Below are 26,071 nucleotides of genomic sequence, written 5' to 3' on the forward strand. Positions count from 1 at the left end.
CCTATATAAAAAAACAAAAATTGGCCATTTGAAAATAGCCTCACAAGCTCACAATGTGATGCATTGTGAGCCTGTAGATCTGCTATTTTCTAAATATTTGTATATATTTGAAAACCTGCAATGAGACATTCTGCATAAATACTACGTTCTACTTTTCGTACTTTAAGTAGCCTACATTTTGATGCCAATACTTTTGTACTCAAGTAAATTCTGAATTCTACTTAGTTAACGGTGTAGTTCTACATTGCAGTATTGATACTGAGTACTTTTTTCCAAGACTGGGACTCTTAATGCTTACTGTATATTGGACACAATCAATTTACAGCAGCTGTGTAATGGAAAAAAAAAAGTGTGATAAAAAGGTAGAGAATTGAACATTGCGCCCCACCTGTTTCATTGTAATGGTTTCCATAACTGGTGGCCACCTCCTTTTGCTGATGATGAGACACCTTTGAAAAGATGAAAGGAGAATTAAATTAAATTAGCGTTTCTTTATGCCAGCGGTACTGCATGGAGCTCCCCCATTTGATTTCAATCAGTAAAACTCAAATGGCACGGTCGGAGGGACGCAGACGGACGGCGGGACGCGGCGGCGGCCATGGGTGTCTGTACCTCTGTTTGATCATGAAGGAGGGTGTTGGCGGAGGGAGGGATGACCTCGCTGCTTCTCACCGTGACCTCTGAGGAGCTGCTGGACACTTCCTGTCACATATAAAGCACTGCTTAGAAATCATCCCTGCGTGTCACACACACACACACACATATGCATGTGCACGGCTGCACGCACGCACACACACACACACACAGTCACACACCCGCATGTGCACATACGCGCACGTACACACACACACCTTCTCCACCATGAAGCTGCCTTCATCTGGAGAAAGAGTGTGTTATTGTTTTTAAGTGTAGTCCAAATAATACATCTGTGACAGATCCATGTTTTTCCAGTGTGATTGTCTCTGTTCTTGAGCTTCTTCTTCTTCCTCTGAGAAAGAGAGAGAGACAGAGACAGACAAGAGAGAAGTGTAGCTGTAGTTCCACTGAGGTGACGACAGAGCACTATTGGAAAGAAATAGCAGTAGATTATGAGAAGTGATGGAGAGAAATAAACGTTGCGTTGTTGAGCTGAGTGTGCAGGTTGGAAGTGTCCGCGCATTGAGAAGTGGCACACTAAAACTGCCTCCCCCTGGCCAGCCGGGGCGCCTGATGGAGGGGAAAGGAACTGGTCTCTAAACTGCCTCCCCCTGGCCAGCCGGGGCGCCTGATGGAGGGGAAAGGAACTGGTCTCTAAACTGCCTCCCCCTGGCCAGCCGGGGCGCCTGATGGAGGGGAAAGGAACTGGTCACTAAACTGCCTCCCTCTGGCCAGCCGGGGCGCCTGATGGAGGGGAAAGGAACTGGTCACTAAACTGCCTCCCTCTGGCCAGCCGGGGCGCCTGATGGAGGGGAAAGGAACTGGTTGGAATAACGTGTTCCTTCCAACGCGCTACGTCCAACCAGGGAAACTCCCCCCTGTCAGGTGTAAAGGAGCAACTTGGACACTCAGGCATGAAGGAAGCATGAGTTCAAGTCCGTTGCTCTCCCCAGGTTGGCGGAGGGTGTGTAGAGCCCAGGATCACATTAGATGATTGACACAGGGGTGAAAAATGGGTTACAAAATCGTGGGATAAAAAATATAAGTAAAAATAAAAAAAGAAGTGGCACACTATAAAACCAAAAAAAAAAGAAAAGGAGAAAAAGACAAGACATTCCTTTATCCTTTATCCCAAACCCCCGTTGCAAATGCATTCAGAAAAGACCCTCGCATGCCTATGCTCAATGAGCCCATTCTGCCTCTCGCCTGAGCGAGCAGGTGGGGTGAGTGGCATGGCGGCCGTGAGCTCGTCCCTCGCCCAGGTCTGGCGAGAGACCACAGCGCTGCCTTTAGCCCACCCATCAGCCATCCGTGACCAGCGCTGTGAAGTACCTAAGTGCATTTACTTAAGTACAGTACTTAAGTACAATTTAATTTTTAGTTATTTGTACTTTACTTGAGTAATTCCAATTTCCAATAGTTTTTTTTTTTTTTTACTTCTACGCCACTACATCTCAGAGGCAAATATTGTACTTTTACTCCACTACAATTATTTGACAGCTGTAGTTACTTTGTATATTTGGATTATTATTAACATTAACCGCTTCAAGCCCTTTATACATTTTGGCCATTTGAAAATAAAAACTTGAAACGGGACATTCTGCATAATGAGTACTTACTTTTACTTTTGGTACATGTTTGATGCCAGTACTTTGACTAAAGTACATTTTGGTCTTTTACTTGTAAAGCCCAAATCACACCAAAGGGTCGCCATGCAACTCCAAACAGTTGCGAGGAGTTGCATGATGACCCTTTGGTGTGATTCGGCCCATTGAATTGAACCAGTTGAATCACTTGGGACGACTTGGGTCGACACGCAACAGGACATATCACACAGCTGGGACGAACACTAAAACCGTCTTGTCTCCGAGTATATTTATATTGCAGTATTGATACTTTTACATAATGTAAAAGAATGTGAGACGTAGTATAGCTCATATCAGGGAGGTAGGGGGGTTGTGTATCATTTATAATGGTGTGTTTAAAAAAAAGAAAATCAAACATTTGCCACGGACAAGCTGGACCATAAAGGTCTTTGCCACAGACACATGTGTGTCCGCGTGTGGACATGTTGATGACCTGTGGGCCATGTGGTTAACTCTTTCAGCGCCACCTGGTGGTCACCAGTTTAGGCTCTGAGTGCCAATTCTCCCATTATAAAGAAAGAAAGAATTTGTAATTATATTATGCATGTAATGTGCATGTCATCACCTGTACACCAGATTAGAGGAAGTTTCAAAATTATGGATGAAAAAAAAAAATCCCAAGGGAGAGACGAATCCCAAGAATAGGCAATTAGACGTCTTGACATTTATGGCTACTAAACAGTAAGATGGGTTCAGACAGAGACACTGCCACTGTACTGTACCTGCATAGATCTCTGCTGGACGTGGGTGACGGTGCTCTGGGACGTGGACGACGTGGACATGGAAGAGGAGGAGAACTCCTGGCTTTCAAACTGCTTCTTGACACTGGCCAGGCCTCCTGGCAGCGAACACGCCTCAGACTCATCCATTGCCTATAGAAAACAAAAAAAGGAAGAGTACATAAGATTTCATCATTAATGTATATACAGTTATTAATGGGCGCCACGCGGTACCCTGGGGAACTTTCCCCAGGTCTAAATTGGTACCTTATTAACCCATTTTGTACGGGAACCCCTTTTGCTGTTTTAAACATTATGTTATGATTTAGCTATTGAAAAATAGCAGATCTACAAGCTCATAGCGCGCCACCGAGTGGCGCGCTATGAGCTTGTAGATCTGCTATTTTTGAAAAATCATGAACATGTGGTGCAAAGCTTTGAATATATACGTTTTAACTCAAATCTTTGCTTCTGGGAGGTGGTCCCTGAAACAACACATTTTCAGATGGGCGTCAGCTGCCAATTTCATATATTTTTGGGGGTCCTTGACATGAAATATTGAGTACCACTGAAAAAAATACATTAATTTTTTTTTTTTTAATAAATTTCGACGTCAGGCCTAAATGGGTTAAGTGTCTAGAATGAAAAGCAGCAGCGGCCCAGTGGCTCCCTGAGGAGTGGAGATGAGAACCACTGGGCTGTGGTCGTATAGAGCAGACGGAGGTAATTGGATGTAATACAAAGTGAACTGATCTCTCCCATCCTAATGGTGTCTTTTAGCATGTGGAAAACGTTCACTTGTCTTTATGGCCATTTGGTCAAGAGCAAAATTATGTTATGTACTGTTGTGTACATACAGTATATGCATGTCCCCCGAACATTGCTGCCAGCTGGCATTGAAAGCCCAACTTATACTGAACTTGTTCACGAGATACCGGGTGGGTGGGGGGTAGTTCCAATCTGATCCTCTAGAGGGAGTAAAAAGCATTGGGCAAGATTACTTTTAGCTCATAACCTACAGGCTTTACTCCTGGGTCCATGTGCATAATTAGGTCTCTATGCAAGCAGACAAGAACAAGTACATTTGTGCAGAAGAAAACTATCTAGTATCCACTCCAGCCCACTATAACTGTGGTTTTCAACCGTTTTCTTATCAAGGCTCATTATATATTTGGCATTTGAGTCACGGACCACCTTTTGATCACATTTAGTAGAATAGTATAATATTGGTATAATATTTTGTTGGTCGTTGGAGTATTTGGTCCACAATTCCATGTTGTATTGATGTGGTACCATAGGAGAGATAACAGGCAGACTTTGATTAAAATAACAATTCTTCTATATTCTCTACACATATAGACCTCTTGTAAATTAATTTTGTATGTGTCTATGGAGTTAACATTACTCTAATAGACCTGTGTGGTTAGAATATTGAAATATGTCTGCCCTGTGTATCTTTGGTATCTCAAAAGGCCCAATCGAGGCCCAGGTCAAAAGGCCCAATTGAAATGACAGTGATATAGTGACATCACAATATCATATCAATAAAAACACGGCACTCCATCTTTAAAGCAACAACAACGCAACAACAATTGGTAGCATTTATGCAATAGAAATTGGGCAGCTCCAATCTTGAGGTCATTACATTTTCGCAAAACCCGATGTGCAGTGCAAATTGCCCGAAACACAAAACAGATGAACACACAATTAGTGAAAGTTTCATTCCTAATACTTTACTGTAGCTATAAAAAAAAAAGGCCTATTTAACCCATTCTGACCGGGCACCCATTTTGGTGTCGGCATCATGTTATGCTTTAGCTATTGAAAAATAGCAGATCTACAAGCTCATATCGCGCCACCGAGTGGCGCGATACGAGCTTGTAGGTCTGCTATTTTTGAATAATCGAAGAACGACTGACATTTTTATAATCTGATCTCAGGTCAGAATGGGTTAATCAGACCAGTGTGTGTCCAGTGGAAACCTCATATGAATCTGATCTTAGGTCAGAATGGGTGTATGACAACTACATCTGAACGAGAGCTAATAATAAGCTCCTTTCTGTTTATCATCTAACAAAGTACTGTAGTCTCCAGTAAGTCAAGCTCTTTCTGTCTTTCTGCAGAAGCACAATTACATCCCCTCAGTTTTCCACTTCAAACACAGACGGTGAAGTTAATTCACAGATGCTTGCTGTAGGTGTGTAACTGGTATGCGCCATATCGAATTTCCATATATCATCTTTCTTCTATTCTTTCTCTTTTATGAATCAATGCCCAATTTGATACATGGTTGTATGACAGTGTCTAAACCTCGCCTTGTCCTTTTCCTTTCAGCTTTTCCCTTCTCCTCTTCGATAAAGATATTTTAAAATGTATTTTCGTGAACGGAAATGATTTTCGGGAGGTGTAGTTCCTCTATATAGCATTCGGAGAGTGTTGGAATAGTTGTCTGGCTACGTGAGATTATATAAACATCTGCATGTGCCAGTGTGTCCTTGGCTCCGTTTTCACACATATAGGCTTCCTATAGCATTCCTGTAAACACGTAAGCCAGTAAAGCTTAGCAGCGAGTCATTGATCATGTCGAGGTATACAGCAGACTCAAGCATGTGACACGCCAGCGAGATCGAAACAACATCCGTCATGCAAACACATCATCTGTCAATTAGTGTGGTGAAGCAACACAGAGTGACAACCAGGCCGCACGCACGACACACACACACACAGACACACACACACACACACACACACACACACACACACACACACACACAACTAATGCCTAATGAGAAAGACTCCCGGGGACATGATTTGAGGTCAAGGAGGTTAAAGCCAGCATCTAATAATACCCCAAGAAGGAGGCAAAATGCAGAGTGTTAAGTAGCGTGGGATGCATTGTAAGCTTGCCAGGTGTACAATGTTCACTGAATGTTCGCCCGCCCATTTTGCACAATGTACTCATTAAATAAAATAATGACTCTATAGGCTTTATGTAGTTAAATATCCAACCGCCCACAGGTGTTCTAACCACAGGCATATAACTGTCACAAGTGTTAATTGGCACTCAGGATAGCTTGGTGCGCATCCAAGAAACACAGATATATTCTTTCATTTGTATTCTAGTCAATTATATCACTCTATGGAACCGCCTTCTTTTTTTACTTTACTTACATTTTTTACCCCACAATTTTGCACTCACTTTTTTTCACCCAGTGTCAATTATCTAATGTGATCTTGGGAACTACACTGCCTCTGCCAACCTGGTGGGGGGGGGGCGGACTGAACTCATGCTTCCTTCTATGGCGTGGGGGAGAGAGCACACCCCCCAGGCTGTGCCCGCGGCATCCCCAGTGGGAATCGAACCCAGGACCTTCTAGCTGTGAGGCGACAGCACTGCTGACTGTGCCACCGTGCACCCCCCCCCCCCCCCTCATTTGATGATCTTATAGCACATTGTTTTAATTTATAAAATGTTTGTGTAGTCTGTGGCATTTTGAATGTGTATTGTTTTCTCCTGTTCTAATGCTTCACTGCAAAGCCAGCTTGTAGCTCTTGTTTAGAAATATAGAAGTGACCTCACCGTACCATTATATTTATAGAAAGGTGAGCCAAAGGTGGTCCTAAATAAATAGGACCGTCCTCACGGTCACATCACGTACACACATCTCAGTCTCACATTGTGATGAACAGGACCGTCCACACCGTCACATGTACACACACATCTCAGTCTCACATTGTGATGAACAGGACCGTCCACACCGTCACATGTACACACACCTTTCAGTCTCACATTGTGATGAACAGGACCGTCCACACCGTCACATGTACACACACCTTTCAGTCTCACATTGTGATGAACAGGAGGACCGTCCACACCGACACATGTACACACACCTTTCAGTCTCACATTGTGATGAACAGGAGGACCGTCCACACCGTCACATGTACACACACCTTTCAGTCTCACATTGTGATGAACAGGACCGTCCACACCGTCACATGTACACACACCTTTCAGTCTCACATTGTGATGAACAGGACCGTCCACACCGTCACATGTACACACACCTTTCAGTCTCACATTGAGATGAACAGGACCGTCCACACCGACACATGTACACACACCTTTCAGTCTCACATTGTGATGAACAGGACCGTCCACACCGTCACATGTAGACACACCTTTCAGTCTCACATTGTAATGAACAGGACCGTCCACACCGTCACATGTACACACACCTTTCAGTCTCACATTGTGATGAACAGGAGGACCGTCCACACCGTCACATGTACACACACCTTTCAGTCTCACATTGTGATGAACAGGACCGTCCACACCGACACATGTACACACACCTTTCAGTCTCACATTGTGATGAACAGGACCGTCCACACCGTCACATGTAGACACACCTTTCAGTCTCACATTGTAATGAACAGGACCGTCCACACCGTCACATGTACACACACCTTTCAGTCTCACATTGTGATGAACAGGACCGTCCACACCGTCACATGTACACACACCTTTCAGTCTCACATTGTGATGAACAGGACCGTCCACACCGTCACATGTACACACACCTCAGTCTCACATTGTCATCCTGAAGCTGAAGATCTTGAAGTTGCTAAAGTGGACCTGACTCGATTTGACGCGTGAGGCGCTTAATTTGCCTCAGCGGCAGCGCTCGCAGAGGAGCCTCCCGGCAGACAGTAGTGTAAAGTAACTAAGTGCATTTACTTAAATACGGTACAATTTGTATATAAGTATTTAAACTTCACTTTAGTATTTCCAATTTCCAACATTTTCCAACTACATCTCAAAGGCAAATATTGTACTTTAGTTAATTGTTACTGTAGATTTTGATTACAATTACAAAACATACTTCATCCCTATATAAGTTTTCGGGGCATTTGAAGATAGCCAATATACAAGCTCACAATGTGTCGCGATGCGACGCATTGTGAGCTTGTAGATCTGCAATTTTCAAAATATGTGTATTACATTTGAAAACTTGAAAGGGAACATTCAGCATAATGAGTACTTTTACTTTTGGTACCTTAAGTACATTTTGATGCGAATACTCTTGTACTTTTACTCAATTACATTTTGACTTCCAGACGTTTACGGACGTAACGGAGTATTCCTAAATTGCTGTATTTTTGCTTGTACTTGGTAAAAAAAAGTACTTTTTTTCCCACCACTGACGGTATAGAGGTGTGTCACCTCTGCGTGAGAGAGCGCCAGAGCGCCGTCTGATGAATGACTCGCGGGGCGACGGAGAAGCTACGGGGGCGTCGCTAAATCAGTCCATCACACATCGCGGCACTGGCGAGGTACATTAGCTTCAAGGACAGGACGTTGAGGCCTGCCGGGATGGATAACTCACTCACTCACTCACTCAGCGTCCAAAGATGCTTTTTTTTACGCAGTAAAATATGACGGCAACCTCCGGAATAACAAATGGCACAGCTATGAAAATTGAGGCATCGCTAAATGTTATTGTTTGCAGTTCAGGGGTTGTTGTTGCAGTGAGTGCGCATGCTGCTGCTTACCCTGGATCAGCGTTAACCGTATCAGGGGTCGAATCTAAACCCTCAATACTTACTGTAGTAAACTGATACTTCCACTTAAACCCTCAGTACTTACTGTAGTAAACTGATACTTCCACTTAAACCCTCAGTACTTACTGTAGTAAACTGATACTTCCACTTAAACCCTCAATACTTACTGTAGTAAACTGATACTTCCACTTAAACCCTCAATACTTACTGTAGTAAACTGATACTTCCACTTAAACCCTCAATACTTACTGTAGTAAACTGATACTTCCACTTAAACCCTCAATACTTACTGTAGTAAACTGATACTTCCACTTAAACCCTCAATACTTACTGTAGTAAACTGATACTTCCACTTAAACCCTCAGTACTTACTGTAGTAAACTGATACTTCCACTTAAACCCTCAGTACGTACTGTAGTAAACTGATACTTCCACTTAAACCCTCAATACTTACTGTAGTAAACTGATACTTCCACTTAAACCCTCAATACTTACTGTAGTAAACTGATACTTCCACTTAAACCCTCAGTACTTACTGTAGTAAACTGATACTTCCACTTAAACCCTCAATACTTACTGTAGTAAACTGATACTTCCACTTAAACCCTCAATACTTACTGTAGTAAACTGATACTTCCACTTAAACATCAATACTTACTGTAGTAAACTGATACTTCCACTTAAACCTAGGTGCCCGAAAACATGCCGGCAGGAAATGTGTTTTAATGTAGTAAACTAACTAATACTTCACTACTTAAACCCTCTGTAAACTTATACTTCCCCACTTAAACTCTCTAGAATGAGTAAACTGGACCTTGGGCACTGTACTTGGACCACCTTTCTTCTGGCGATCTACAAGCTCACAGCTTATAGATCAGCTTGACCGGGGTCTGCTCGGTACTTGGTCCGTGCTTTCCCCCCCCCCTCTACAACAAATCTCTTCGCCGAAGATATAGCCGATCTACAAGCTCACACAGTGCCCGAATCAACCCCACACCAAATCAAAAGGCCCCATGCATGTGATTTGCGCGCGGCGTAACACAATCTTTTTGCATTCGGCGCACCGCCAGCACTATCGCCGCTGCTCCCATAGAGTTATAAGGCTGCTCCCCGACGCTGGATCAGCTATTTTTGAGTCACCAAGTGGTCAAGAGACTGTTGGGATCTGTCTAAGGCATACTATTATTCAGTTTAAGGTTACACATCGCCTCCACTGGTCCAAAGTAAAACAAAGTTCGTTCCTACCATGGATCCTTATGTGATCGTTGCAATCAAGATCAGGATACCCTTGCGCATGCTTTTTGGTTTTGTCCAAAGCTATATACATTTTGGCAATCAATATTTAAAACATTTTCAGATGTATTAGAAGTGCCCATAGAACCCTCTGCCACTGTTGCAGTGTTTGGAGTTATTTCCCAAGATCTACATCTTAGCCGGCAAAACAAGAATATGATAGCCTTTGCATCTCTTTTGGCTAGGCGGCAAATACTATTTAAATGGAAGGAGAAAATACCACCAACCTTTAAATCTTGGGTTAATGATGTTTTACATCATCTGACATTGGAGAAGATTCGCTACTCCACAAGAGGGTACGCCGGTGCTTTAAAATTTTACACCATTTGGCAACCTTTTTTGACACATTGAGAGGATGAACGCGGCTGACATCAACAATCCTTAACTTATTATACTGAAACTACTGTAATTTATTTTTATTTGTATTATTATTATTATTATTATTATTTTTTATACATATTATTTTTTATTATTATTATTATTTGTTTGCATACTTCTATTAGTCTTCTATTATGTCTATGTATATTTGTATGTGCCTTTTATTTCATATGGTGCAAGATACCGGGGTTGTGGCTCTTTCAGAGCGGGAACTCTGGGGGGAGGGGAGGGAAAAAAGGGGAAAGAAATGTTCGAAAAATGTTGTATAATATTTTCACGTGAACATTAATAAAAAAACTTTGATAAAAAAAAAGAAACTGTTGGGATGACCAAAAGCACTACCTGGGGTTCCTGTGTTGCGTTACAAATCGGTGACGTACAGTATTATGAATACGGTTTTGACGGAAACAACAGCTCTACCTATTTGAAATGGTCTCGCACAGGGCCCTGCATGCTGCGGGCCCTGGAGCTTTAGCTCCAGCACCTTCCAGTTCCATTGTTAATCCGGGCCTGCTGCTCACAGCGCGTTGCAGTGGCACGCGTTGTGACCTTGCAGATTGAATGTAAGCTTGCAGATCAAATAGCTTATTGATCGAAAGTTGCCCCAATAATAGCAATGTCAGGGTCCAAGTGGTTAGAGAATTAAATATAGGCACGCCTCCTATACCACCCTGTTCACATCTAAAGACGCAAGGACATCTGTGTGTGTGTGTGTGTGTGTGTGTGTGTGTGTGTGTGTGTGTGTGTGTGTGTGTGTGTGTGTGTGTGTGTGTGTGTGTGTGTGTAAGTAAGCAAGCAAGCAAGTAAGCGTGCACACGTGTTCGCTACAACGCATGTGGGTGAGTGGGTGGGTGGGTGTGACAGAGAGAGTCCTCCTCATACAAAATAGGCCTACGGTGAAATTGAACGGCATATCTAGCAGTAAAAGCTGCAGAAGAAAATAAATGTTCCAGTTCAGGGCTCTTTATTTCCCCCGCATAGGCCTGACATAAAGCCATGACTGAATGCACGCCCCGTGTACATTCAATTATGGCTTTCACAAAGTGCATCAGTGCAGCCAGGCGGCCTTCTCAAACTGGCTGATATGCTTTCATTGTCCAGAGGATTTCTTTGTTTTATGTTATTTTAACCCATTCTGACCTGAGATCAGATTCATACGAGGTTTCCGCCGGACACACACTGGTCTGATGAACACATTCTGACCTGAGATCAGATTCTAGAAATGTCAGTCGCTCTTCGATTTTTCAATAATAGCAGACCTACAAGCTCGTATCGCGCCACTCGGTGGCGCGATATGAGCTTGTAGATCTGCTATTTTTCAATAGCTAAAGCATAACATGATGCCAACACCAAAATGGGTGCCCGGTCAGAATAGGTTAAAAGAAAGAACATGGACAGGGTTTTAGCAACACAATGTGAAGTAATGCGTCTTTGGCACGGAGTACAATTCTTTACTGTCTGGACTACAATTATTGTACCGTTCTTTGCAAATAATGTGAATCTCCAGTATTAGTGCAGCTGTACAGTATTGTGTTTTATTTGAGCGTGCATGCATGCGTGCACACGTACAGTATGCGTGCCATTGGTGGAAGAAGTGAAGAACATGTTATTAAGTAAAAGTCGCAAAACCACAATTTTGAAATAATAATAATAATAAATAAAGTAAAAAGTGTACAAATAAAAAGCATTTGCGCTATAATGTATCCGTTAATGTATGTTTGGTATAAATAGTAACTAAAGCTGTCAAATAATTGTAGAGGAATAAAAAGTTCAGTATTTGCCTCTGAGATGTAATGTACAGTATAAACAAAAGTAAAGTAAAAGTACATACAATTTACTTAAATACCATACTTATTGTGTGTGTGTGTGTGTGTGTGTGTGTGTGTGTGTGTGTGTGTGTGTGTGTGTGTGTGTGTGTGTGCTCTTCCGTGCACGTATGTGTGTGTGTGTGTCAACTCGTGGTGTTGTTATCTGCCAACAGTATCCTGGGTGGCGTCTCGTTTACAGCATCCGTGTGGAAGTGTCGTCTTACCGATGAACTGGTGACGTCATCACCGATCAGTGTTGATTTAGATTTTAGTCTATAGTCTTTGGAATAAAAATCCATTTAGTTTTAGTCATATATTTTAGTCACCTGAAATGTTAATCTAGTTTTAGCTGACTAAATATATGATTTTAGTCGACCAAATCTACAGTTGGTTTTTTTGTCAATTGTCATTGGTGGCGTTGCGATGGCTGATTTTGCACTTGGTTGCATGCTGAAAATAGCAGATCTACAATCTCACAACACGTCGCAGAGTGTGTTTGTAGATCGCTATTTTCAGAGCGCAACCTGAGTGCAAACAAACGTAAAATGATCCCTTCTCCACTAGTCTCTCCCTATACCATTGTACCGTAGTCAGTTTTAGTCATCATGGCTTAGTTTGAATTTAGTTTTTCGTCAGCGAAGGTACGTCGACGGACATTTCTCGTCATAGTTTTAGTCGACAAAGTCAACAGTGCTTACCGATGAACTGAGCGCGTCTTTCTTAGACGCTGCGGCGGCTGCTGCTTGGTACTGTGCCAGACGCTCTTTCACCGACACCGGTTCACCGTTGGACCCCTGCTCCTCGGCCCCGGAGACCCCGTTCCTCTGGTTCTGGACGCCTTCCTCTGGAAGCACTGACCTGCTGGGGACGCCCGCGCTGCCCGCAGCTACACACACACACACACACACACACACACACACACACACACACACACACACACACACACACACACACACACACACACACACACACACACACACTCACACTCACACACAGTCACACACACACACACACACACACACACACACACACACACACACACACACACACACACACACAGTCAACACACAAAACAGGAATATACCTCCTAGGACAGTGATACAAAAACCTTTTCATTTTCAAGGACCCCAACTTTGATTTCCATTAAACTACGATCTTTTTTTTGTATCTCTGCTGCGAGCGACCCCAATCTACAGAACTGTCAAATCCTGCATCAATGTAACACTCAGAAAGCGAATGTGTATACAGTTGAACGCAGAGTAAAAAAATGTGCTGCAAATTCGTAGGATAAAAAAAAATGAAGTAAAAGTAAAAGAACCCCCCCGTTCCACTTTGCGAGACATTCTCAGACAGTATGCCTCATTTGCATGTCATTAGTGTGATATCCACCCATCCCGGGGGGGGGGGGGGGGGGGGGGGGTCAATGAAGACGGCAGGACCAGACCTTGACATTTCATAATTTGACTTATGGGACATCTTTTTTATAATTAATGGTTCCGTGCAACGTAATGTACAATATGCAAATGTCCTGCCCATCATTCGGCGGCCGGGGGAGACTGGATCAAGCAGGAAGAGTTGTTTGGGCTGCAGGGACATGGCTGTATTAGGTGTTGAAGCTGCCAGCTCCAATTTGCCTATATCCACACGTCGAATAATACAAAGGATTTTGCCTTGGACCATCTTTTAAAGTTTGCCACCATCATTTTTTTTTCTTCCACTGTGATCTTCTACAAAGATATAGAACTTTTAAAGAACTCTTCTCCTGAATCTATAAAAACCCTCTCCAAAAAGCACCTATTTACAGTTTTCTAAGAATCCACAAAGCGCTTCTTCTTATTTTTTTCTGACCACAATGGAATAATATTGGTTTTGTCGTGGATACACACATCCGATTTTGATCAGTTGTAAACAGTTGTAATCAGTCAATCCTAAAGATCGTATTTGAGAAACAAGATGGATTTCCCTGATTCCTGTCAGTCAGTCATGGTCGAAATGTACTCCTGAATGTCATTCAACCGATTCACACCACGCATGCATGAAGATGAAAAACAGCATCAAAGGAAATATCTCAGTTTTGTCAATAGCGCAAGTTTTCTTGTACTAACCCCGAGGACCAAACCCCGACCGTAAGGGCAGAAGGACTGAAGATCAAAGACAATAACAGGGCTCTGAATTGTTGTATAGACCGTGAAATATCTATTCTACGCTGAAGCCTGGCAGGGGGGTGGACAGAGGGCTAGTGCTAACGAATGTTGTCAGGGAACTGAAGAGCAACACATTTATAAACAATGCTTTATACACTTAGTTGCGGGCTGATGCCTGGTGCACCGGAAATAGTCGATCTAGAAGCTCAGGGCGTGTCGCGGCGCGCCGTGAGCTTGCTGATCAGTGACTTCCAGTTTGCTCGCCGCCCGCCCCGCCCGCTCCGCCGAGTATAAACCATGCGTAAGCGGTTCCGCGCATCGGTTGGTTGGCGGGGCGTCCCTGCGGAGAGCCAATTAGAGGAGAGCATTGATTTGTTTTTCGTTTGACTCTTGTATGCTACAAAGCATCATTAAACATCTGAGGAGGCTGCGTCAGGGTCCGTTGTTCACCCATAGTACACCCTGAAGCTCTCACACACAACACACAACACACACACGCACACGTGCACACACACACACACACACACACACACACACACACACACACACACACACACACACACACACACACACACACACACACACACACACACACACACACACACACACATCTCTCTGTGGACTGTCTGCTGTGGGATGAAAGCATGCAGTCCAACACAAATGCCTGGCTCTCACGGCGTAAACCTTTTGCATGTTTCAGAATCGCTCAGATGTGGTCGGTGTTGTTTCTCTTGCTTTTCTTGCCAGACAGGTTGTTGTGTGATTATTAAACACACTAATTCAATACCAGCTGAAATGTTTATGTGAAATCAGACCCCCCCCACCCCCCCCCCCCACTCGTTTCACACTCGTTTGAAGTGAGGGGAGCTCTTATGCATTATACATTATACATCATCATACATCACATTCTGTGCTCGGCCAATCAGCTGAGCACATTCCTCCGTGCCCCAAGCCCATCTCACAGAAACACGGCCCCTATAGCTCCGTCACAGTCTATGAGGAGGATTTCAGTGTCAAATGTACAGATCTTTGGGTTTTCTATAGGCGTGTATGTACAGAATTGCAATTCCGTGGTATTCCACTGTGTGTGGGTGGGACTGGGTAGCGTGCTCATACACACAGACGCACAATGCTGTGCATACTAACTAAAAAGGAACTATAGGCGTTTTCCTACCTAGCCACTTAATTATTGTGTGTGTGTGGATTGTGAAAATAGCCGATCTACAAGTTCAAAACACGTGGCACTGCCACTGCCGTGCGTTGTGAGGATGTATAGATCAGCTAATTTTCATGGTTATTAAATTGCTACATTTTCAAACATGATGGAAAATCAGACCAGTCTGACCTGAGTGGTGCTGTACTGTATACTCGTGCTGTACTGTGCTGTACTGTACTGTACTGTACTGTACTGTACTGTACTGTACTGTACTGTACTGTACTGTACTGTACTGTACTGTACTGTACTGTACTGTACTGTACTGTACTGTACTGTACTGTACTGTACTGTACTGTACTGTACTGTACTGTACTGTACTGTACAGTGGCTGCACTAAATAGCCTCGGAAACCCAGACGTTTTTATTTCCAGGGAGGACAAAAAAAGTAATGGGAAAGAGACCACATCAATTCGGCATAGAGTAGCGCAAACGTTGATCACTCTCTGCTGATTCGTCTGCACCTTTGTTAAATTGACGCACACACGCACACCCGTACACACACACACACACACACCCGTACACACACACACACACACACACACACACACACACACACACACACACACACACACACACACACACACACACACACACACACACACACACACACACACACACACACACACACACACACACACTCTCCTCTCTCTCTCTGTCGCTCTAATTAATTAGTCTCATGTCGTGCAGCTGCGTCTAGATTCTCCCGGCGGATCTTGCCTATGCCATAGAAAGCATACAGTAGGTGGACCCCAGGCTATACTCATTAAAAGATAATTACTCAGTCATAACTGCCAGGTGCAACAAGCTCTTGTAGCGGCCGCTTTCGTTCGACTCTGACGTTCTTTTGTTGGTGTTTTGTTATGGCTTTCCTCTAGCTGCAGTTAGCTCATAACTCATAACATTAGCTGCTGTGGGCACTTGCTCCGCACTGCGGTGTTCAGAGTATGGGTTTTTATGCCGTTCAGACTCCCATTGGCTTAATTAATTAAGCGGCAGCCAATCATGACTACTGTAGGTCATGTTTAGAGTCGTCTTCACGGTCGTGTGCAGTAGTGGCGCGCGTAAATGTGAATGGCAAAGAAGAATGACAAGAGAGTGGAGGGATATCTACAGCAGAGGCGTTGGGCCTTGCCTCTATAGACACAGAACATCTCAATTTGCTTCCACAGAATACTACCGAGGTTAAGAATAGGGTGCTTGGTACTCTAGACCCCTTACATACCTCTCATGTGTTATACCGTCCGTGTGCATAGCGAGCTTCCTATGAATATACCGGAGCTACTCTCACTGGATACGTCCTATTCCTGGAGAACGTGGATTAAGCCATTCTGAACGGGAACCCATTTTGGTGTCAGCATCATGTTGTGCTTTACCTATTGAAAAATAGCAGATCTACAAGGTCATATCGCGCCACCGAGTGGCGCGATACGAGCTTGTAGGTCTGCCATTTTTGAAAAATCAAAGAACGACTGACATTTTTAGAATCTGATCTCAGGTCAGAATGGGTTCATCAGACCAGTGTGTGTCCAGTGGAAAACCTCGTATGAATCTGATCTCAGGTCAGAATGGATTAAGCATTTGCATGAGTCAGTCAAGTCAAGTGGAGTGGAGTCGAGTGCCCACTGGTTTGATCCGCCACGCTCAAACCGGGCCGCGGTAATGGGTTCTCCTGCCGGGCCGGGGGGTTCTATGCCTCATGGATACTCATGGACATGAGTCAGACGTGCTCGACCACAAAGCCATGGAGTCTCGCGTTGTCAGTGTTTAAATGTCATATACAGTCTGGAGCAACGGAAGCTCCGATCATGAGTCGCACAAATGTATAGAAATAGAAATCACCTAAGCATAATTGCTGCTTAGCAGAAAAGGAAGTAAACAATAAAAGGTAAAGATATCTTTTTTTAATTAATGAATGTATGATGAGTGAACAGAAAGGGCAGCTCTGATTTGGGGAGGTGTCGTTCCAGACTCTATATAGCATTGGGAGATTGTGGCAGAGTCGTCTGGCTATACGGCAAGACTATAAACCATGTGATAAAACCACGTTCCCATCACTCCTCCACTTTTAGCCTCCCTGTTAACCACCGCCAGGCATGTTAGTTAGCGCAACCAATGACCACGCAGAGAGAGAGAGACAGAGGCGGAGCCTCCGGAAACCGTCCAACGACAACCGCAACAACCGAAAATAAACCATTTTACTCCCCCACCCCCACCACACACACTCCCAACCGCTTTGCGTCCCATAAATACAGGTCAGACATCCTACACCCCGAAGGTCACGGCGAGACCAGACACCGGCGCGAACAGAAAAACACCGGCCGGGCGGGGGAATAATAATGCCTCTCGTTTATCACCGGGCAGTGAGAGGAGAGATCACGTCACGCACGTCTGTCTGCCGCCGGGACGGAGCGAGGGAGGGACAGACGGGCGAACGAGGGGTTTCGGGGCCAAAGAGCCACAACGGTCGCGGTGACAACAGCAGCATCTCAGATATCTCAGGCCTTCCCAGAAGGCATGCGGCTCCAATGGGTGCAGAGTTTTGGCATAGCAGAGTGCTGAGGTAACGCATGAGCGGGGAGAGCAGGAATGGAAGCGTGAAGATGTCCTTGTCTTTTTATAAAGCGGCCCTGTCCGTCTGCAGAGTCATGTTTCCCTGTTACAGCCGGGGGAGGAGAGAGTGAGACAGAGAGAGAGAGAGAGAGAGCGGATGTGAGTTAGCAAAAGTTGGTGTGTAAGAGAGAGAGATAGAGAGAGGACGTGAATGAGAGAGAGAGAGAGAGAGAGAAAGAGAGTAATAAAAAAAGATGTCAAGGACATCTCAAAAGTACACAGACTCACTACATTTACTCGCTCGTGATAACTTGCGTTTTATTGGCACTGTCGCTAACCAATGTTTAATTAGCAATGTTGGCAACGTCAACCTTAATGACGCTCTTAAACGGCTTCATCGCCTAAAACGCCCCAGTCTAAATGAGGGGCTTAGTCTCTATTCACCTTTGTGATATTGATGAGGGGGGGGGGGATTGTTTTGTGGGGGGGGAGGGAGGGGGGGACGACGACGACGACAACAACACACAAACGAGACAAATCCTAAATTCTACGCCTACTCCTCGAGCAAACACTTATAGCTGATATCAACTCCTTGCCTTTTGATACAGAAGTTCTTACATCTCCTCTCCGGAGCCAAAACCTGATATATCTCTCTCCCCCCCCCCTCCCCCGACCTCATTTTTGCTGATTCTTATTAGCTGCTAATCTCTTCGACTGCCATGCTTTCTTTCAGCTGGCACCGGTGACAGGAGAGGAGGAGCAGAGAGGGAAGGGAAGAGAGGAGAGGGGAGGGATATTGGCGAGGGTTAGTCGATGGGGAAGGCAGACAGACATGCCGGCAGACAGGCCGTGAGGCCGGTTGGTTCAGTGAGCTATATTGGGCCACATGTATACCGATCGACACCCCTGCTGTATACCCGCTTTCCTTTACTTAAAAGTGCTCAAAAAGGTGGACCGCCCACTGCGTGGGCGAAAGAGAGACCCAATATATTCAGCTCTCTCGCTCTTTTGTTTTCGACAGACTGACTCGGCCGGAAAAATATTGGAGAAGGTGCTTGTCTGAGAAAGGAGAACAGAACATATAAGCCTGAGGGAGAGGCAAGAGAGAGAGAGTGAGAGAGAGAGAGAGAGTACGTACAAGAGTGTGACAATGAGGGCGAGAAAGAGGGCAAGAGAGAGAGAGAGAGAGTTGGTGTGTGACATGACATGTACAGTATATGTCCTCTCTGCCCACGCTGGTGACTGAAATAAGCCCACGTTTTTCTGTCCACTAGCCAAAGCGGTGGCCCGCGGGGCTTTTCCCTGCTGAGGCATGATGGGAGCCAGGAAACACCCCCCCCCCCCAAAAAAAAAATGATCTGCAGTAATTGAAATGTCATCTATACGCATTGGGGTGATTTAAAGGGCATGAAAAAAAAGAAGAGGGAAAAAAGAAAGACAGAAAGAAAGAAAAACAGCACAATAATTGAACTGTGAAATAAAAAATAAATAAAAAAGAGGATGTTCCTGGTGCCCTCGAGTGCTCCCTAAGTGCCTAGCTAGGTTAAGCACTTTGTCTCCAGCCTGTCATGTTCTCAGAATATACTCTGGCTAAGATATCAGCGGGTCAAGTCTGGTCGGCTCTAAAATGCGGGGAGGGGGGGGGGGGGATGCGCCTTTTTGTGACAGTCCAGGTGTTATGAGAACTTAACCACCCCACGCAACACGTCATTTTGTATAAGAACTACGTTCACAGGCACGATGTTCCCGACCAAAAAAGTTCAATGACAATACGTATACAGGAACTTTTGATTAATACTCCTAACCACATCCTAGCCTGTGGAAATAGCAGATCTACAAAGCTCACAACACAGCTATTTTCATTCAAAAGATATTCGGTCTCCCTTCTTTTCACACCGCCATTTTTGGCATAATTCCCCCAGACTGTACACTCACATCTCCGCAAGCAAATGCTTTGGCATTTGCATCCCTATTAGCCCGTAGACTAATCCTCCTTAATTGGAAGTCCGATAAGGCGCCTTCCTTTCAACATTGGCTGAAAGAAGTTCTATCATTCCTGCCTCTGGAAAAACTCAGATATAAAGTAGACAGAGCCCAAAAAAACTTTGTCCTAGCTTGGAGTGCCTTTGTGGAGTTTGTTGAAGACTTTTCATTTCAGTGAAATGTAATCCGTACTGTGTCCGACTGTGCTCGACTATGTCCCTGTCTTGACTATTTTATTTTTATTTTTTTGATCTATGATTGTCCACTGCTTTGTCCCACCACTTTTTATTTTTATTTTATTTTCGTTTTTTGTTTTAGCCTAGGGGGGAGGGGGGGGGGGTCGTATATGTTTGTGTGTTTTGTGTGTTTACTTGCTTACATGTAATGTAATGTAATGAAAAAATGTATGAACGAAAAAGAAATGTAAAAAAAGATATTCGGTCTAGAGAGGAAACAAGAGCAGGCCAGATACAGAGCCATGGGGAACCCCAGTTAAATAGAGTTAAAGTGGTTAAATAACTATTTATTCAGATGATATTTCGTGTTACCAGCCCACACTGGTAACGTCACACAAAGTTGGCAAAAAGGAATCTGTAACAAAAAAAGCCACCTACTGTACAGTCTCAATCAGTCAGTGAGGTATTCAGAGTGCGTCAGCCATTATTATTACGCAAGGCTACTTTCAAACAAGCATGCCGTGTTGATTTTGACAGTTTTAGTCATACAAGTCTCTTGAATAGTCTTCATTTAGTTTTACTCACATTTTAGTCACCTGGAATGTTTTAGTGTTAGTCTAGTTTTAGTCGACTAAATATAATAATATTTTAGTCAACTAAATCTACAGTTGATTTAGTCAACTAAAATGTATTTTGGCGGGCCTTGATGCCGTCGTAATGACAGATTTTACACTTGCTGAAAGCGCTATTTTCAGCACGCAACCAAGTGTAAAATGACTTATACTGGATCTCTTGTCCACCAGTCCCTTCCTAACATTGAATGTTAGGAAGGGAAGGGACAGGTGGACAAGAGATGAATAAAAAACAATACTGACATTTTTAGTATAGTTTTTTATTTGTTGACGGAATTGTCAATATATTTAGTCTTAGTTTTAGTCATCATAGCTTAGTTTTCATTTAGTTGTCGTCGCTGATAAAAGGTAGTCGACAGAATTTTTTTTGTCATAGTGTTAGTCAAACTAAATCAACAGCGCATAGCATGTGAGGCTCACCTAAAGGTTCTTCTGTGTGGTTCTCTGCTGTTCTGTACCGCCAATGCCAATAGAATCCCAGTGAAGGAAGAGAGAAAACTGTGGCTTCCAGGAGGATTTGGGGATCGGGGGTCGGGGGTGAGTGATCACCGAGCTCTGCCCGGGGCACGGAAGCCCAATCCTGGTCACAGAGACAGCTAGCGAGGGGGTGGGTGGGTGTGGGGGAGACCAGCTCCAGCTAGTGTGCTCTCCTCAGCTTACTGAGCTTATTGAGGCCCAGGCGTACAGTGACAGCTGATTTTTATTTTAGAAACCCCCCCCCCCCCTCCCCCCACCATCTTACGAAAAGAAAACAGGAGGGGGGTGGGGGGGTTTGGCTTTTTTTAGGTGAAGTACCCAACATGCCCTTAGCCTTGAGTCACAGCTAGTGGTCTTATGGACGCATGTTTAAAAACATAGCAGGAGAATGAGGTAGCGGCGCGTTAGCGTGTGACATAAACATTGAGGCATTATAGCCGTGTGGTCATGCAGTACACATATAGTTGCACACGCACATTTTACAAATAGATGGATGGAACCCGGGACACCACCGGTATAGGTCTGACATTCTGATATAGCTTGTTTGGGGATATATACAGTACATCAAATACTAGTCAATGATAAATGGTGCCTTTATCCAAAGCGCTTTCACAATGTGCTTTAACAAATGGCAGAAGAAACCATGAGAGGCACCAACCTGCTCGTCAGGAGCACTGAACTTATTTACCACCGAGATCACCTTTGGACATGTTATTGATTTCTGACACAACTCTGTTCTGTACGCGTTCATATAACACTCTGGTTCCGCTGCGATAAAAAAAAAAACATTTCACTGGCGTATGCTGTCTATGTGAACGCAGCTTTTTTAGAATGGTAACATCTCGGATTCTTCTTCCAGGCTGCATTTTGGATCAAAACAAGCTCAATTTCTCACTTTTCAGCATGCAAGCAAGTGTAAAATGACTTGTGTCTTTTACTTATACTGGATATCTTGTCCACTAGTCCCTTCCTAACATTTTAGTCTAGGTTTTTTTTTATTTGTTGACAAAATTGTCAATCTATTTAGTCATAGTTTTAGAGTTTAGTCACCATAGCTTAGATTTAATTTAGTTTCCATTTATTTCGAGTCAGTGAAATAAATGTAGTCCATGAACATTTTTCGTCATAGTTTTAGTGGAGAAAAGCAACACTGCTTGTGAGGTACGGCTGCCTGCCAGTAGCAATGCTAATGCTGTTGACAAAGGACCATACTAATCTTTTCATACTAAAGCCTTTTCATCGCACCGCTCTCTCTGTCAGAACGTTGGGCTCAGATAAGGACTCCTTGCTTGAAGTTGCAGCGAGCGACTGCAGGCTCTGATCCCCCCCGCAACATCTCAGGGGAAAAAGGAGGAGGAAAAAAAGAGAGAACCTAACTATCTGAAAACATGTCCGTTTCTCTCACGCAGCGTCGATATGCGAGAGCCTGTTATCGTCTGTCTGGAGCAGATTTGAGAAAAGAGCGAACGACAGAGAGAGGCAATTCAGGATGCACAGTTCCCATTGATTCTCTCAGGCGCGCGGCAGAAGTCACGAAACTCCGAACATCGGATATTCAACTGCCTCGAACGCTCGCCGTCTTTCACAGATGGGGCCGATATGCATAACGGTATTAGGGATGCCAGAAAGTGACCATCAGCCAAATCAAATAATCGACAGCTCTGCCGATTAATAATCAATTAATTGAACCCCCCCCCCCCCAAAAATAATAAATAATAAATAAATAAAACTTTATTTTTATTTTTATCAATAGATAAAACTTTTAAGATTTGATATTATGCACATGCCATGGTCACATCACCATTAGCGCATGCTTTGATGGTTACAGTTTTATAATTAGTTTTGATGAGTAAACCTTTGTGGAGATCTTCTCAGTTCTCATTGTATGCTAGTTACTGTCAGGATGGAAAAATAAATCCATTTGGATTTGGGGAGAAGTAGTTTCATAAGGGGCTGGTATGAAGTACTTGATATAAACAGAAAACGTTCAGTTCACTAGTCTACACTCTACTCTACAACTGCCTTCATTTCATCTGATTGTCTGTCTGGCAGGCACTTAACAAGCGATCGTTAACTGTGTCTGTTAGAGAGAGGGGCAGAGAAGAGTGGCTTTGATCAACTTGATTTATACTTATATTCTCCACTCTGATGAAGGTACAATGGATATATTCGATCATGTCATGCAGCCTTACTTATTAAGTTATTAGCCTATAGTATTGGGGTAGGGTGTCGGACTGATGCCGCCGAGAAACACTGCCGCCTGCCGCGGGTGCTGTCGGCAAATGGCGGAGACTCCGCGGCTGATGCCGCTGCCGGAAAATGCACTCGCTCACCCTCCAGTAAAACCCGGATTGTTAATTAAACTACACATGAACCCTATAGCATCCCTATTCTGGGCATATCATAATAGGCATACATTCGGCAGAAATCAGCAAACATTTGGTGAAATTAGCCGACCTAGTCCTTGTGAATGTAGTAAACGTGGACGTGGTGAAGATTCAAACCCTGGGTTATAACTTTGCTTTTTCGAACCTGTCCAACCATTGCGATTTGCAGCAATGTCACTCGGAGAGATGATAGCCGTGATGTTGCCGATAACCTCTGTGGGAGAAACAGGCAGGCAGCGCCGAGGGCAAGAAAAGGACACTGGAGCAAGAAAAGAAGAAAGCTAACAGGTGAAAAATTGGTTATCATTATATGGGGTTATGATTATGGGGAATCGTATCATGCCTTGGTGTTGCTCTGCTTTTCAGAACCTTTTTTCCTCCAGATGGATTATCAAGGTCAGACTGTCATGCTGTTGCAAGCCGTGACCACGGTGTGCCCGCGCAGGCTGGAGCTGTGTAGCCGCCAGCTTAACACCGCTATATCTCTCTATCTCTATCTCTCTCCACAGCATGCAGCTTCCGAGCCTTGACACCCCCCTGGTGACCTCCCGCGGGGTGTTGAGCTTAAATCACAGACGGCCCACTGCATGCTTTGCCCTGGGGGTGGGGTGGGGGGGGGGGGGGGGTGGGGGGGCATTTCCATGCCGCATCGCATTTTGACCGTGACCCCAAACCCTGAACGTCATTGTTTTCACCAAGTGTAGGCTGTGTGTCCAATGCTTATATAACCCCTTCCTTCAGCTCGTATCTGGTTCCCCCCCTGCACCGCTCCACTCTGTCACCACGCCAAGACGGAGACATTACTCTTACAGACAATAGAATCCCAGGACTCTGTCTGTCTGTCTGTCTGTCTCTCTCCCAATTCAATTCAAATGGCTTCATGGGCATGAGCAAACATATGTTTACATGTTTCCACAAAGCAAAAAAAGTGGAACAATACAATCAAAACTAAATTGATGTCAAATTGAAAGTCAGAGTCTTCAACAAATCAATTTCTATATGTACCGAGATCACTTGATGCAGATAGTGCAGGAATACGCACGATGGTTAGTAGTCTTTAGGGTCATTGTTGTGTTCCATTTGATATCCTTCTCCTATCACAGCAGCACATTGTTGTACTTCGCCCAGGAGATATGGGAGGTTTTTTTCTTCAAACTCTCCTTGTGTGATTATAATCAGTGGGAAGTATGTGTCTCTAATGTATTGGTACAGTGGACAGATGGTCAGGAAATGTAGCTCATTTTCCAATTAATTTCTGCTCACAAAATGCTATTTGGCTACTGTCTCCAGACGCTTTGACCCCCCCCGTCATGGAAGGGGAACCTTCTGAGAGCTTCACGGGGCAAAGATAATCCACTTCAAAATCTCAAAATGGGTCAGGCAGACCTCACAGTGTTATGGCCAGACAGCATGCATTGACAGTGCTTCTGGGTTGCCTTCTTTCCAACCCAATGCTCTCCTTTCCTCTCCCTCGGGTCCCTGCGGAGTCGCCCCCCCATGGCAGCAGCTCATCGACCAGCCAAGAGAAGCCCTGCATGGTTATCAGAGGCTGCTGATAATCCTGCTGAAATTGTGCATGGATTTCCTGTTCTTCCCCTTCCTGACATGGGGGGGGGGGGGGAAACATGCTCTGGTACTAGGATAGCTAATGATAGGATCACAGAACCTCTCCCTGGTATACGGTGTATACAGTGTATACAATGTGCGCGTGCACACACACACACACACACACACACACACACACACACACACACACACACACACACACACACCCCGCCCCACGGAGACCGTCGTCCATCCGTCCACACTGACATATTACGGAGATGAATTTCACACGGGTGCCGACATTTCGGTGTGTCAAACCTAAGCTTAGTTCACTATTTTTTAATAGTTCAAATAGCAGATCTATAAGCTCAAAATTAGTCGTTGATGTAGATTTTTAAAAAATTGCAAAGAAATGTAGGGATAATGCTGTATTCACATGGGATCAGGCAAGCGGTAATAGACGCCGGCAAAAACCGGGAGTCATTTTAGTGGACGGGAGAGCAGGACGGTAAACGGAAAACAAGACGGCACCGGCAGCCAGAACCGGCGGCGGTATAACGGCAGACGTCGTCGATGTTAAAATATTCTCTCTTGCCCTTAAGCCCTAAGTACATTTTGATGCCAATCGACTTTTACTTTCCCCACCACTGCTTTTTTTTCATCAAAGCAGCACTTGGCATTCATCAGAATGTGTGGAGGAAAGAGAGCAGCTGGTGTTTTGAAGTCACCTGGAGAGACACTGCTGTCTCGGGGCTACAACACCTCGCCCTGCCAATGTTACCCCGTCCTCCTTTGCAACAGCAAATCAATAATGCCTTAAGGGCTCATTTCTCTTATGTGTGCGTGTGTGTGTGTGTGTGTGTGTGTGTGTGTGTGTGTGTGTGTGTGTGTGTGTGTGTGTGTGTGTGTGTGTGTG

The 26,071-nt window shown here is 44.3% G+C and overlaps 1 protein-coding gene across 3 annotated transcripts in view; it reads right to left on the reverse strand.

Annotated features, from left to right (window-relative positions):
* xirp2a (xin actin binding repeat containing 2a) overlaps positions 1 to 26,071 on the reverse strand; it is an 81,353-nt gene that overhangs the window by 14,114 nt on the left and 41,168 nt on the right. For 2 of the 3 annotated variants that reach the window (XM_083758532.1, XM_083758531.1), the window contains exons 3-6: positions 12,744 to 12,931; positions 3,005 to 3,154; positions 613 to 702; positions 389 to 449 (exon numbers count right to left, since the gene is read on the reverse strand). In XM_083758532.1, coding sequence (XP_083614658.1) covers positions 389 to 449; positions 613 to 702; positions 3,005 to 3,154; positions 12,744 to 12,931 — 489 coding nt within the window. The remainder of the gene's footprint in view (positions 1 to 388; positions 450 to 612; positions 703 to 3,004; positions 3,155 to 12,743; positions 12,932 to 26,071) is intronic. The other variant, XM_083758533.1, reaches the window with a different exon arrangement.

This window comes from Protomyctophum parallelum (genome assembly GCF_964188405.1).
Source record: "Protomyctophum parallelum genome assembly, chromosome: 23".
NCBI classification, from domain to species: Eukaryota; Metazoa; Chordata; class Actinopteri; order Myctophiformes; family Myctophidae; genus Protomyctophum; species Protomyctophum parallelum.